At 40.6% G+C, this 16,099-nt stretch overlaps 1 protein-coding gene across 16 annotated transcripts in view; it reads right to left on the reverse strand.

Moving 5' to 3' along the window:
• LOC140615803 (phospholipid-transporting ATPase IB) overlaps window positions 1-16,099 on the reverse strand; it is a 570,784-nt gene that overhangs the window by 155,921 nt on the left and 398,764 nt on the right. For all 16 annotated transcript variants that reach the window (XM_072795750.1, XM_072795748.1, XM_072795745.1 and 13 more), the window contains 2 exons: window positions 9,321-9,443; window positions 7,161-7,239 (listed from right to left, as the gene is read on the reverse strand). In XM_072795750.1, the coding sequence (XP_072651851.1) occupies window positions 7,161-7,239; window positions 9,321-9,443 (202 nt within the window). The remainder of the gene's footprint in view (window positions 1-7,160; window positions 7,240-9,320; window positions 9,444-16,099) is intronic.

Here is a 16,099-nt window from a genome sequence, read left to right on the forward strand (position 1 = left end):
AGTTTATAGAAGGTAGAGTTTATACAAGTGTTAGTGATTATAATTACATTCATAACCAGTGCTGGGTTAAGTTCCTGGTTATATAAGCCTTTTGCTGGATTTTCTCCTCTCTACTCCCATTACTGTTGGAGAAAGTCAAGGGTATGAAACTTAAACTTCCATCTGTTTTTTTTTTTCACTTTTGTTTACTAAAAATGGATCTTAGAAAGGTAATTTTAAAAAAAGGTGGTAAAAATGATGAAAAGTGAACTTGAATGTTAAAGTCAAACAGCCACCTGTGTGGCTCTTGTATCCCTAGCTCCCTGTTCCTGGGTAGGGCCCTGTGACCAGTCCTTGCCAATCAGACATGAGCAGAAGTGAGGGATGACTTCCTGCCAGAGATGGTTAAGAGCAACCACTCCTTCTCCTGGCTCTTCCCCTACTAATGTTAAGGCTGAATATACATTCAGGGGTCATGCATGAAATGGATGTGGAATGTGGTATGTGGTAAGGTAGGCAGACGTGGAAATAGTTGTCATGAAGGAAGAAGTTTATACTTATAGATCCCTAGAAACAGGAGGCATGAATGTCATGCAGGGCTACAAGGGGAAGCACCAGGGTCAGTAAGGAGGCAAAAGAGACAAAGGGAGAACACAATCCAGAGCCTTTACTGGGGTTTTCAGGGGATGGAATGGACAAATCAGAGAAGGTATGGATTGGATGGTGTGAATAATTTCAGCAGGCTCTGGGTTATAGAGGTGATCCCTAGTTGTCTGGTATCTGGCCCCAAGGTGATTTAGGACAGGGAGAACATTGTATTGGTGTTTGAGTTAACAGGAGAGACACACAGAGAGAGGCAGAGACATAGGCAGAGGGAGAAGCAGGCTCCTCACAGGGAGCTCAATGTGGGACTCAATTCCAGGACCCTGGGATCATGACCTGAGCCAAAGGCAGATGCTCAACCATGGAGCCACCCAGGTGTTCCCGGTGTGTGAGTTAACAGAGGAGATGGTTGAGGTGTGGTCTCTATTGGTCAATAGGAGTATCAGAGACATTCTTGCAGGGGAGTCCTTTGCTCTCTCTAGGAATTAGGTAGCTCCGGGAAAACATTTCCAAAGTATTTTGTCTTTCTAACTTTTGGTGAGCACGTCCTATTTACCTCACTGGGATGCTTCAGGGTCTTGTGAAGATGTTCCACTAGGCTCTCCTTTCAGAAAGAGTTCCAGATGGTGGAGGCCACATGGCCTTACCACTCCCCTTTCTGTCCCATTCAGCATTTAATGTTCATCCCTACATCTTTTAATTTTCGATCTTTTAAAATCTGTGCGGGATGCCTGGGTGGCTCAGTGGTTGAGTGTCTGCCTTTGGCTCAGGGCATGGTCCCGGAGTCCCAGGATTGAGTCCCACATCGGGTTCCTTGCATGGAGCCTGCTTCTCCCTCTGCCTATGTCTCTGCCTCTCTCTCTCTCTGTCTCTCTCTCTGCCTCTCTCTGTGTCTCTCATGAATAAATAAATAAAATTGTTTGGGCAGCCCAGGTGACTCAGTGGTTTAGTGCTGCCTTCAGCCCAGGGCTGGATCCTGGAGTCTTGGGATTGAGCCCCGCATCAGGCTCCCTGCATGGAGCCTGCTTCTCCCTCTGCCTATGTCTCTGCCTCTCTCTCTGTCTGTAAATCTGTGCAGTGTGGTAGCGACTTTTAAAGTGGAACAAAACGTTGGCTTATTGTTTCACATACCTTCCTTGAAAATACAGCATTTTGGTTGGGAAATGTTGTGACTACAATAGCACATTCTCCTGGTGGGTCCAGGCTGTCACACCATCAGGCAGGTTAGGGAAATATTCACTAATGCAATATTGGGCTCCTACTGGATGCCCAGAAGCCAGTGTTGGCCTGGCACAGAGAATAGACTCACTTAGCTTTTCCTTTTTAAAGAATAAATAACTGAGCTTAAGAAGTTGCAATCTCAGAGAACAATGGCAGCCTTGCCCAAACTTAGCCGAATGTGTAGCAAGACAAGTCATCAGGATTTACATGATATAAAATAGCTAAATTTGCAGGACCAGGTACAGATCAGAAATAGCTCAAGTTAAAACGATCCAGTAATTCCATAAGCAGAGAAGAATAGGCTACATTTTATACATGTGCACAGTTTATGAAACTGATCTTTTTTTAAATTTATTTTTTATTGGTGTTCAATTCGCCAACATATAGAATGACACCCAGTGCTCATCCCGTCAAGTGACCACCTCAGTCCCCTCAGCCAGTCACCTCCACCCCTGCCCCCCTCCCCTTCCACCACCCCTAGTTCGTTTCCCAGAGTTAGGAGTCTTTCGTGTTCTGTCTCCCTTTCTGATATTTCCCACTCATTTTTTTTCTCCTTTCCCGTTTATTCCTTTTCACTATTTTTTACATTCCCCAAATGAGTGAGACCATATCTTATGGCAGCACATTTATTAAAAAGTATAAAATGGCCTTTTCCAGAACTCTCCAAAGCCCTTGCTGCTTAATTAGTGCCCACAGAATGAGTATCCATATCCTTCTGAAAAGGGGTGGGAATGATTTCCAGGGTGTGGACTGTGAAGAATTGAGAAACAAATGTTTTAGGAATTTTTCTCTGCTGGTAAGTATATTTTCTTTCTCATCACCCTCCTCTTAAATTTCATCAAGAAAAATCTGAAAATTTCCTTTTTTTTTTTTTTTAAAGTCAAAATTGATTTTACTTTCTTTTGCCAATAACCACATTCCACTTCAAGGAGGATTACTCAAATATGCAGATTGGATCCACTAGTGGAAAACCCGAGTGTGGCCTGACACCAAGGGTCTTGATGAATTTTGGTCCCCGCAACAGTGGCATCTCTGGTTTTAACCTGGAATCACTTTCAGATCAAAGGGTGAGAGCTGTAGACAGGCCATGGGACTGAGCATAAGGTTGTGATGGTTGGAAGAAATCTGATTTGCTGAATTGCTTGAGTGGAAAAATTTATTTTGAAACTTGAAATGAATCATCACAAACTCCATCAGCAAAGGAGTGCTTTGAAAGGTCTATCCAAAACCATGCAAAAATAAGCAAAGCAGAATTCTTGGAACCTTTCTAAGGAATGAATGCAGGCTCACACCTTCTCAAAAGTGTTTCTTCCCAGTCATTATGTGCCCAAAGTGAACAACACTGGTATGTATCAAAGCCTCTCTTCGTGGATAGTGGAGAGAGAACCAACTAGTAAAATTCACCATCTTTGTGACATAACCCACAAAGTGTGGAAAAATGAAATGAAGTACTCTAGGGTCTGTAGCACATCAGGCAAAACTCCTGTAGGGCCCTGGGTGTGGGGTGGAGTCTGGGGGACAGCTTCAGGTGGGACTTAGGGGCAGACAGCCTGAAGTCTGTCACACATCAGTACCATGTTCCAATGTTTCTTTGAGGGTGGGGTGATACATCATTCTAAGTGGTAATTCAAAGTGTAATAAGAACTCATTTATAGGTAAGACAGTAAATCAGCACACATAAACAAGTAATCCAATCTGCTATCATATCCCTGTCTTCTCAAACTTGCAATCTTTCTTGATTTCCACCACTAACTTACTTCCTCCTCCCACCCCACCCCCTCACAAAATAACTCATGCTCTTACCAAACATTATGTGTTTTTCTACACAGTAGTCTTCCTACCTCCAACCCCTTCCCGAGAAAAAAGTCCACACCTAGGTTTTCCTGATCTGACCCTCACCTAAACCTAACCTCTCTGCCCTTTTTTCCAGCTACTCCTCTCGCTTCTATGCTGTAGCTGTCTCACCTAGGGGTGCCATTGCTGACCTCAGAGGGGATGATGGGAATATGTGAAGCCATATTTAGATTGATCACAGTGCACAAGAATAGGGAAAGGAGGAGGGAAGGTTACTGACATTTACTGTCCAGGATCCTGAAAGGCTCATCAGCGGTTGAACAAAGTCTGGAATCCAGGTCCCCTTGGCCCTATATTGGGAAATACTGCCTGTGACCTCTTCGGATTCTTGTGTGCTTGCCTTGTTGGGCCAGAAATGCTCTCTCTCCCCCTTTTCCCACACCTCCCCTGCCCTGCTTGATCATACCCTCCTCCTCTTTCAAGAACATACATGTCATTTCCTCAGAGAAGCCTCTTCCTTAGCCCACTAGACTAGACTGTGTCCTTGCAGCACAGAGTACACTGGCCATGAAGCAGTGATATATGCACCCCTTGATCATCAGCTCTGACCTTCTGTAAGCTTCCAGGGGGTGAGAGAGAGAATCTATTATATGTATGCACTCTCAGGGTCTGGCACATCACCAACACGCCATGATTCTGCTGAATCAAGAAGTTCTCCAAACATGTTCCCTCCTATCTAAGCACTTTCCCATTTCCTGAATGTAACTCTCCTTACACACTCCCTGAAATACCTGGAGACACATTTAATGTTCTTGCCACTAGTTCTCCTTCTACCATTCACTTTACCGGACATGATACAATTGTTCCCCCAAATTGCTCTGATCATGATACTCTCCTTGATCTAAAGTCTAGGCTGGGGATCCCTGGGTGGCTCAGCGGTTTAGCGCCTGCCTTTGGCTCAGGGTGTGATCCTGGAGACCTGGGATCGAGTCCCACGTCAGGCTCCCGGCATGGAGCCTGCTTCTCCCTCTGCCTGTGTCTCTGCCTCTCTCTCTCTCTATGTCTATCATAAATAAATAAATCTTTTTTTAAAAAATAAAGTCTAGGTTGACTCCACTGAACATCTAAGTCCTGACTTCTTAACCTCACATTCAAAAGCTTGTGCTGTCCAGCTTTCACTCACCTTATCAAACCTTTTCTTGTCTTCCACCCTTGAAGGCATCAATTCCTCACAGCTTTCCACATCTGCCCTGAAATTCCCCACTTTGTTCAGCTCTTGATTCCATTCCTATACATCTCGATCCTACTTGGACTTCCACACTAAGCTTAGATGTTATCTCTTCTAACCAGTCATTAATAATCCCAAATGAAAGGCATTTCTCTCTCAGCCCTTTGAAATCCCATAGTATATTATCTGTATTTTACTTGAGGCGATTATTTTCTACTTTGTACTAGAAGTTTCCATGCACGAATCTGGTCTCCCTTACCAAACTATAAACTCTTTGATGCTAAGACCCATATTGATTCATTCACCTAATACCCTTAGAATCCACCATAGTTTCTTAGACATAAATATTACACAAAAAAGGTTAATGGGCAATGATGCAATCATTTTTGCTATGCCTTAATAGTGAGAATTTAGAAATTAATTCTAAAATATTTATTTGTTAGAGGACATAGACTAATGAACAAGAACACAAATTAATTCTCTGCCAAATATACTTAATATTTGCAATTTATTTCATTTATATAGTTTCACTTAAGAGGCTAATGTTTACAACACAATTAAAAGAAAATCTCTATCCTGAAAGCTTAGTAAATAATGGCATCGATGATGATAGTGATGATAATACAAACTGGAAAAACTCATCTTATAGGCTGGCTACTAGGCAAATTGCTAAGTTTGAGGGAAGCAGATAAGGGTGGAAGAAATGAACTTGAAATTCACTTGGGGCTATCTCTCAGCTAAATTAGTAACTTTTGGGAGTCTATCTGCTTTTAAGCATAGGCTATTCTAGGTGAATGAAGATTTACATAATGACATCTAGTAGACTATATAGCAATTCCACCATAAACAGCAAGCTATAATTCTGGAGTGCAGAATCCTGACTCCAGGATTGGAAAACCATCACCTCTACTGTAAAATGGGCCACATTAGTGTTTTTTGAAGCACGCAAGAAATGACCATTTAATAAATCATCTGAGAGTCCAAACGCAAGCACTTCAGAGTTAGGAACAGAGTGCAATGTCTAGATAAGAAGGGTAAGGGGCCTGGAGAGAGTACTTGTCATCAGTCCATGCTATTCCCTGTGTCTTCCTAAGTATGAGAGCAGGGACAAGAGGACAACTGCCCAAATTGTTCTTACTCATCAGACAAACTGCTTCCCATCACCAGTCCATCGTAATGCCATGATGGCTGCTTCTATCACTGAACTGGCAGAGCTTCTAAAACAAACTACATTCAACATTCTTCTGTTTGTAGACCCTACTCCGTCAAAATACAGAAAAATCCACACTGAGTAAAGATGAATCACAGAAAGCTTTAGAGTTCAAAGAACACGATTTTGCTAGAATGCCCTTTGTAGGGGTGGGGTTAGAAGCAGAAAATTTTATTTCCTGATCTAGAGACTTAGGGACCCTCAAAGGAAAAGGAGGTCAGATGAAACTCGAAGAACAGATCATAGGGTATAATAAATTGGCTATGCATGCATTTTCTCTGTCAGTATTTAATAGGTTAAAGAATATCAGTAAGGATGAATCATTCTGTTTGAAGCACAAAACACATTGACACAGAAACAAAGAGGCTTGGAAGCTTTATATTCTTCGGTTCTCTGAACAATAAAAGGCCTTGTCTAGTCAACATTTAGAGTAATTTTTCCCAGGGGGATTATTACTATTTGAGAGGGATGAAAGAGTAGCATTCTCATGATACATTTTCCTTTTCTAAGACTCAAAGATGTGTCTCTTTAGGAGGCAACCTTTTGGATGTACTATGGAGTGTGAGCAAATACAGACAGTCACATTTCACACACATTGTCTTTCAGCTGGAGGAGAGTCCAGCTCTCAGTTGAATCAGTCCTCCAACTTTAAGTTTTCTTGAAAAGTGTATGTCAAATAAGGGTGACTCTTTCAAGAACTAGGCGTAAGTTTAGACACTCACAAGATTTGAGTTATTCTGCATATAGGGGTGTGAGGTTGGAAAACGAAAGCCCAAGTAATTAACAGAAAATGTCAAGCTCGTGGACAAGTGGCATCGACGTTCCATTGCAGTACAGTGCTTTGCTTCAAGTTCCAAGATTCAAACAGTTATTAAAAATAAAGTTTAGAATTCCTAGCATTTAAACTCTCCAGGCAACTGGAAAGAAAATAGGCTCTCAGAGCCAGAATGGATGAAACCTACAAGCTATAAACCTGAGCCCTAGCTCTCATTAGATTTTAGGTATGTTTTCCTTCTAAAATGTGTTCTTGTGATCTCTCAGTCTGCAGAACTGGGAAAAAAAAAATTGTGAACAACTGGCACCAGAGGGACTACTTGCTGACAGTTGAAATCATGAAGCCGTTACCATGCTCCAGCGCTTTCATGGGAAACCAGAAGAGGATGAGGGAGTGGACCAAGGCGTTGATGCAGTGACCCCAGAAAACCTAAGGGAAAACAAACCAAGGGAGTCAGGAGCTGCCCACAACTCTTGACCTCTGTGCAACTCAACAAACGCCTCATTGTGAAGGATACTGGCAGTGTGCTGCGTAGCTCCAGAAGTAACGTATTATTCTTGAAGTTAAAAAAATACTTATTTCCTCATTTTTACATACAAATGACTGGACTATATCCAGATAATATTACCTTGCAGCAAAGACCTAAACGTATATGCACTTATACACAGACCAGTATGTAATCTGTCCACATCCAAAAAATGAATTATAAAATTTTTTTTAGAATCATAAAAAGAGACAACAAACTTTTACAATCATCTAGAAACAGAAAGGTATTAGGTCAAAGTTGTTAACAAGAGACAGAAACTGTGGACTTTTTGAAAGCATTAAAAACACTTTAAGTGTAGATTCCCTACAGGGCGCTCTCTCTCTGTTTTGCTTTTTAAAATCCCTCCCGAGCAACTTGTTAATTTCTAGAAGTTTGGTTAATATCATGCACATTTAAAAATTCTCTTTAACACTTGAAAGGTCAAACAAAAGAGTACAAGTTTAGTTTCTTCTAAATTATAGTTTCATAAATGCATTTCAATTATCTTTTTAAATACTAAGATGACAGAACTACGATACTAAAGCCAGCTTGAATTTATTTAAAAAATCTACAGATTGTTCTGGGATTGTCATATAGTTTGATCTTAAAGTAGTGGTGGGGAAATGGAAAGTAATGAAAAAAATTATAAGACAATGGGATTTTCCCATTTTAAATGTTCATGTTTTTCTTCCTTCTCCCTGACCTCCTAACTCCCCCCCTCCACCCCCCAAAAAAAAGAAAAGAAAATCTCCAAGGTATCTGTAAATAAGTCTTGGAGCATTCTTGCCTCTACTACCTTTTAGGTGGGTCCATTCCCTACTTCCCATCTTACAGGGCTTTTGAATTCAAGCTCTGTAAAAAATGGATTTATGTAAAGAATGCAGAACCAACAGGCCATACTTCCCACTGATAAAATAATAGTAAACAAGGACTGATACAATTATTCATCCGAGTCTTCCCTGGTATGGAAGACACTAGAACCAAGAGGATCCATTTTGTTTTTTCCTGTCTTGGATGTGCCTAACGCTTTCCTCAAAATAAGGCAGCTCTGAAGGGAGACTAGCTGGCTCAAAACAATGGCTTCATAGATTGTTCTCTTACTGAGGACTTCCTTTGTCATCCTTACCAAGGCTACGGTGGCTAACCAAGCAAATCTTGCACACAACCCATGCCCAGTAATTTAATTGACCTCTCTCAAAATGTTAAAATATTTAAATGAACCTGTTTCAACTTCCTAATCCCCTCCTGCACAAAAATCTAAGACAGAAACATGGCAATACAGGCATGTTGCACCAAGCCAGGCACATGTCTTCCCTTCTGGCCAGTGGCCCTCAACCAACTCCGCCACTTAGCTATGACTGGCAGACCCTGTGAGATTCCCCTTCACCAGTCCTGACTGCGGAATCCTGGTAACACCTAACCCAGCTTCTGCTTGGCCCTTTGTAGGATTGCTTATACCTTTTAGGTCTAGAGGATTTCTCTCTGCTGGTTCTCCAGTCTGAAAAAGAAAATACCTATGACTGACTTGATTCCTGTGTTGACATCTGGCCAATTTTACTCGCTAGCTAAAGAAATGTTTTCTTTTCAATGAAAAACCAAGCCATGGTGGTGAGAAGGCTCTGTTAGGCAAGCTTCCAGCCCGCCTCATGTAGGGCTTTCTGAAGGGTAAGGGGAGTTTCTGACAGCTGATCCTAAGGTACATGGGCCCATGGGTACTTCTGGCCAGACTAGTGTCAGAGGTACATGTGGATAAGAGGAAAGGAGTCCACACACAGGAATTGAACGTGCAACACGGAAGCTTCCTTTCCAAGTGGGCATCTTGAATTCACCAGCTTGGTCTACTGGGAGAGGGCTGGGGTTTCACCTCTTCTCAAACGTTCTCTCTAATGCATTAGCTCTCTCACAGGAGGTGCACTTGAGCTGGAAGACATCAAGCAGTGCCTATGCCCTTCTCAGGGGACAATTTTGCAATAACACCATATACCTTTGTATTGAAGCCTTCTGCATTCTGGGTGATTTTGTAGAGCTGTGGGAACCTGAGCATGCTCTCCTGGGTGCAAGACCTCTCGAAGATTCCCAGAGTGAAGGGTGGTAGTGCGGTGAAAATCTGTGTGGAGAACAATGAGCCATTAAAAGAGGACTTCCCGATTCATGCAAGTTTAGGTGTTTCCGTTCTATGGAGTGATGACTTAATTTTCGGTCAAGTCCGAACATGAGATTCAATGATTCACAATTCCCCAGACACCCTTCACACAAAGCAAGTACATGAAAGACTGTTTTTAATTGTTACTTCATCAGCATAAAATGAATCCATTGACCATGAAAAACACCACCGTAAATATTCGATTAGCTAATGAATCACGTTTAATTAACAAGTACCTTCCTTTGTCAAACAAGCGGTGATTTAGGTGGCTTTAGCGGTGATTTAGGTGGTTTTGTGAAGCAACCTGCTTTCCCTTAGCATTGCTGTGGCACAGTTTTACACCTTCTCATTCTGATTTTATACTCAAATTTCAGGAAGCACGAGGTACTTTTTCCATTTCTTCATTTGACAGACATTTATTGGGAATGAACTACGCGCCAGACGCTGCGATAAGCACCAAGAACACGCACGGAGATTTAAAGACAGAAGAAGAAGGAAAAGAAGCAGGTCTCTGACCTCCAGGAACTCGGTCTACTGCAGAGGTGGAGACGGGCAGCCGGCAGCAGCCGTATAAATAAACACATAAAACATAGAGCTCTGCAAAACTACTCCTGGGGGAGAGGATGGAGAAGGGGAAGGGAGGGTCAGGAAAGGCTTCTGGGACCAAAGAGGGCCTGGCCTGTAAGGGACTGGATAACAAGGGACTTTGGGGAGAGGGGTGCAGCGGGAAGCACTCCTGGGAAACAAGCATCCCCTAACAAAGCTTCAGGTATAAACACCTGTGGGACGTTTAGGGGTGGGGGTTGCACCTCTAAGACATCCAGGATGGTGGCTGGCTGAGCCATGGAACAAGACAAGACTGGGAAGGAGACAGAGCAACCTGCCATGACCACGAGTTTCTTGACTATCCAAGATGCTGGCTTCTGAGACTTTTACCTTTACCTGTAATCTACAGGGACTGACACGCTTATATTTGTGTTTTGGAAAAAGAAAGCTAGATCCTGGAGAAGAGGTTTAGAATAAGCCCATTAGTTCAGGGTGCAGCCGTCCTGCAGGTCATTCTCTTACTTGGTTCTGGGAATGGGTCAGAGATTGGGTCACTCACTTTTTAGCATGTGATGCTTCGGGAAAATCCCTACCCACAAACCCAGCAAGCCCTCAAGCCCGTGGGAACTGGATGTGTGCCTCTGAGAACTCTGTGTACACCAGTTACAGAGAGCCTGAGTCCAGATAAATAAGCCTCTTCTAAATCTCTTAGGATAAAGCAATCAGAGATGTGGTGGAGAAAGGCCAATAAAACTTGCAGGCTCCTCTTTCACCCAAGAGCAGAAAGGAAAACAGCCCTGGGATTTCAGCCTTCTCTTGATTTCCAGGATAAAAGGATCAAGAGTGGTGGCACTTGTCTCTCTCATAGGAATACAAGTCACCTGTTTAAAGGAAGTGCTCCTAACAAACAACTCAGAAGCTTTGCACACTCAGTATATCAACTCACCCTTGTGGTTTTGCTTAAAGGTGCTATAATGCATACTTTATACTGCTATCCTTACTTTTTTTTTTTCCTTTTCCACTTGACTTTCTACCCACTTCAAATCTTCTCACCCTTTACCAGTGGCCAACCAATCAGTAGGATCTACCATATTTTCACCCTGCTTACAACATATCATGTACACATAGAGTTTGGGGATCGTTCTTTGTTTTTACAGAAACAAGACATTATATACATTTTTCTTCATCATATTTTTCTCACAAAACAATACATTATGGGATGTGCTTCAAGTCCCTTGGGATTACACTAATGCAATCTTTTTCAGGCCCACATAAGAATTGATGCACTGTATTTTTTCAGCCATTCACCTATAGATAGGCATTCGTTTGTTTCCACAAACATTATATTAAACATCCACAATATATTATAACATATATACTTTATCTTTTATTTCTATGGGAAGGATTCTCAGAAACAGGGTTGTGGAGTTAAAAGATACATTTATTTTAAATTTTAAAAGATGCTGCTTGGTTGCTTTCAAAAAAGGTTTACCTTTCTCTTCACAAAAGACAACAATCATCTTGTCCCTGCTTCCCTATCAGCAATGGGTGTTATATTTAATATTCTCCAGACTAAAAAAAAAAATCAAAGATATTAACTCTTAGTTTAAAAAATTTACATTCCTGGGGCACCTGAGTGGCACAGTTGGTTGAACGTCTGATTTTTGGTTTTTAGCTCAGGTCATGATCTCAGGGTCCTGGGATTAAACCCCAAGTTGGGCTCTGTGCTCAGTGTGGAGTCTGCTTAAGAGTTTCTCTATTTCATTCCCCCTCTGCCTCTTGACCCTCTGCACTTGCTCATACACACACACACACACACACACACACACACACACTCTCTCTCTCTGTCTTTCCCTCTAAAATAAATGAATAAATCTTTAAAAAAATTTACATTTCCCTGACTACCAGTGTGTTCAGGCATGTTTTTATTTATTTGTTGGACATTTGGATTTGTAATTTTGCGAACATTTATTAAATTCTCACATATTACAGATCTGGAATCCAAAACTAGAATTTACTTCTGGATTTTCTAACTTATTAGTCCAATTTCCTGTCAGCACCACATTAACTTGGTTACTACAGGTTTGTAGTATAGTCTGATGCTTCAGAAAGAGAAGTTGATCCTTAAAATTGTTCTTTTTTGTACTTTACATATTTATTCACAGGTACATGTTAATTCCCTTTATACTTTGATATCATTTTATGCAACTCCCCTTCCCCCTACCAATACTGGGATTCTATTTGGAATACATAAATTTATATATCAATTTAGAGGAGTTTTTTTTAATGATACTATCTTCTCATATAAAAGGATAATATGCCTTTCTATTTATTCAACTCTATTTTGTATACTTCAATAAAATTTTGGACTTTTTTCTATTTGGTACTATAAAAATTATTCCTATGTGATGTATATGAAAGGAATTATTACACCTTTGCATTTATAAGTGCTCACAACTAGAGTTAAAAAAATAAGCTATTGATTGCTAGGATAGAAAAAAGCTATTGATTCTTACATATCTATTGTGTATCTAGTCACCTTATAAATTCTCTTATAATTCTAGTATTTCTTTACAGGTATCTTTTGGGTTTTCTAGGTATCCAGTCATATATGAACACATTTAAAAGGCCACTTTTTGTGTGCATATTTATATAAGCACAGATATCATTTTTTCTAGTATTTGTAATAGTTAAATTTTCTTGAGAGTTGCTGAAAATTCCAAAAACAATGCTGAATTATATAGTGATTTCAGGCATTCCTGACTAATTTCTTATTTAAAATGAAATTGTTTAAGAATTTTACCATTTATGGCAATATGCCATTTTTTAAAATATAAAAATAGTCAGGATTATAGTTAATTGGCTTCTTTCTTTCCTAATTTACTTAGAGTTCTTATTTTGGGAATGGCAGCCGACTTGCCTCAAATACTTTCTCAGCATCCACTGATGAGATGAGGTTTTTCTTTTCTCTTCTGTTGATATGATGATATTTAGAAAGGTTTAAAAATAAAAAAAGTTTAAAAATTTTAAACCTCCTATATTCCTGAAAAAAACCTACTTGGTCAAATATTTTACTCTTTTGATACACTGATGAACTCTATTTGCTGCTATTTTTAGAATTTTTATAATTTTGTTTATGAGTGAGGTTGGCTCACAGTTTTCTTCAAATTATGCTGGCTTGATAAGATTAAATGGGATAAAATTTTGAAACAGCTTAAAACACATTAAGAATTATCTCTTAATAAAATAAGAGCTTAAATCTTACTGAAATCTATCTGATCATTATGATTCTTGTAGCCATTAAATAAAATGATGGAGAAATCTGACTATGGATACAATGAGAATCCAATGGGATGGCATTCATTCATTATTCTGAGAGATTTAAGAGTTTCAAGTCAGTTTTTTTTTTTAAGGTTTTATTTATTTATTCAAGAAACAGAGAGAGGCAGAGACACAGGCAGAGGGAGAAGCAGGCTCCATGTCAGAAGCCTGACATGGGACTCGATCCCGGATCCCCAGGATCACACCCTGGGCTGAAGGCGGCACTAAACTGCTGAGCCACATGGGCTGCCCTCAAGTCAGTTTTAATGCCATTTAATCTGCTGTGAGAAATGATGACTTGCTACTTTAGTGGGCCTGGGGAATCAAATATAAAGAGCAAGCACAGGAGAAGACAAAGCAAGACTGAAAAATTGTCTGGAGAAAATGGCAAGAGGAAATCCAGCCCAGAAGAGGTAGGCTCTAGTGAACGTCTTGGATGTCCCAAACTGTCTCTTGTACCGTGAGGTTGGAGTGCGAAAAACTTACTAAATAGGTATTATTGGAACAGCAATGGCAAAAATGGAATATGGACTAATGTGGATCAGACAATAGTACTTTATCCATGCTAAATTTTAGATTTCCATCAGTCTACTGTGGTTATATAGGTAAATGGTCTTAGCATCTACGCACCAAAGTATTAAGCAGTAAAAGGGCCTGATGTCTTGTTAGTTTCAAGCAGTTCAGAAATCACGGTGTTGGTGTGTGTGCACCATGAGTGCCCGTGGGGCATGCCTATGTGTGCACGCACATGCATGTCTATGGGTGTATGCATATTTGCCCATGAGAGGTGTGCACACACATGTTCATGCGTGGATAGACAATTCAAATGAGGACAAAATGCTAATAACTGAAGAATATAATATAGTTCTTCGTACTCTTTTGGCAGTATTTTTGAGTTTCAAATAAAAGTTACCAAACCATTTCTGTGGGGATAAGCTTCCATGTTCTCAAAGGGTTCGGCCCTTTCAGCATGACTAACTTCTGAAGGCTAGCACCTTTCTGACATCACTTTACAGATCCTTGATCATGCCAACTCTGCCACCACTTGCTGGCAGCTCACTCCAACACCTGTACTGTGGACTGGAGTGACAGAGGGTCATTTCACCTTGAAATTTACTTCTCTACCACAATATTGTCTGTTCTAAAGTCTGGGGGACACAAAGAACATGTAACACATTCCCAACTTCAGGGATCAAAAATCATTGCAGGTCCTAAATTTTCACATGCACAATCATTACTAAAAAAATGTGTTTAAAATGTTGTTTCTCGCTATCTCTGAGAAACTCTGATGGGGCTTAGGAATCTGCATCTTCAAACAAATCCTGGTTATTCTAATGTAAGTGGTGTGTGGACCATATTTTGACCAACACTGTTTTATAGCCTATCAGCGCCTTATGCAGAGCAGGTCCTCAATACAAGTTTGTTGGATTTATTTGAATTGCCCAAGGCTGCACAGAGCTAAGAAAAGAATCTAGCTCTCATGGCTGAGCATCAAAGTAGGGCTAACCTCCATGCATCATGTGACCAGGTGATTTGTATTTCATTCCTGAGCTCTAAAGCACAGTCTCACAGGTCTCAGCTTTCTATCTATAAATATGTTTATGAGCATGGATTTGACCCTTTCTGGCACTAAATCATTATGGAGCAGTGAGCATAATTTTAATCTACTAAAACAGTTAAGTTCTGCAAAGTGAACAATCGGTTTGAGGGAAGGTCCTGGAGCCTCTATCCATGTGGCAGGTGAGTCAGGGTTGCTGTTCCAGCACAGGTGATGAATGGGCATTGATTCAGCCCTGCTCTCACCATGGTCAGCTTTGCCTTTTGAGCCTAAGTATTAGCAACAGACTCACTAATGCTTGGTCGTAGCACACTTATTAACTGACCAACACTGTCTAAATTCAGGCTGCTTAAAATCTGAACTCAGGCTCAGTGGCAGCTTAGTCTATTCATTTGGCCCTCTTAACTTGTCAAACTCCACAGGGCTGGGGAACCTATCACATGCAGCATCTTATACACAGCATCTTAGCCTTGTAGCTACCAAAAAAAAAAAGAAAAAAAAAGGATTGAGTGGATAGATGACTCGCACATCCAGCCACAAATGTCTACACAAGCTGTAAATATTTATAGTGTCACTATGTGTACTGTATGTCTGGTAACTTCTGTCTACTTCTACCTATAATAGCTGCTTCTGACTATAAACTCCCCCAGGGCAGGCAATGTCAGAATTAGTGTCCAAAACACATGAGAAAGTACAACTTGAAATGTTGCATGCTGGGGTCTCTAAAGCACCAAGCTGTGAGTCCCTCAGTTAGTTCTCCCTGCCAAACAAGAAGCTAAGTAGCTATACTTCATCATTTTGGCTTACCGTTTATGTTTGTTTCCAGTTTTTGAATTCATGATAGTGAAGCAATGAAAAAAGAACTGTGAAATCATGAAAAATACCTAATAAGCTGATTACCATTCACCATGGGAGCTGGGAGTCAGCATTCATTATTTTAGCACTAGCTGTGGAAGAAAACATTCCTCCACAAGGACAGATACTCTTTTAAGAAGGACAGAAAGGACACTAGATTACATACTATATATGTGTATCTATGTTTAAGAGTTCAGAAATAAAATTATGAAGTGAAATAGGTTTAGATGTAGCTCAGAAGTTTCTACTTGAGCTAAAAACATGGAAATGTTGTGCAGGCATTTAGTAAGGAGGTAACAAGGGTCTATTATCAAGATATATGGGTTAATAATTTCATGGG

This window comes from Canis lupus, chromosome 24 (assembly GCF_048164855.1).
Source record: "Canis lupus baileyi chromosome 24, mCanLup2.hap1, whole genome shotgun sequence".
Taxonomy (NCBI): domain Eukaryota; kingdom Metazoa; phylum Chordata; class Mammalia; order Carnivora; family Canidae; genus Canis; species Canis lupus.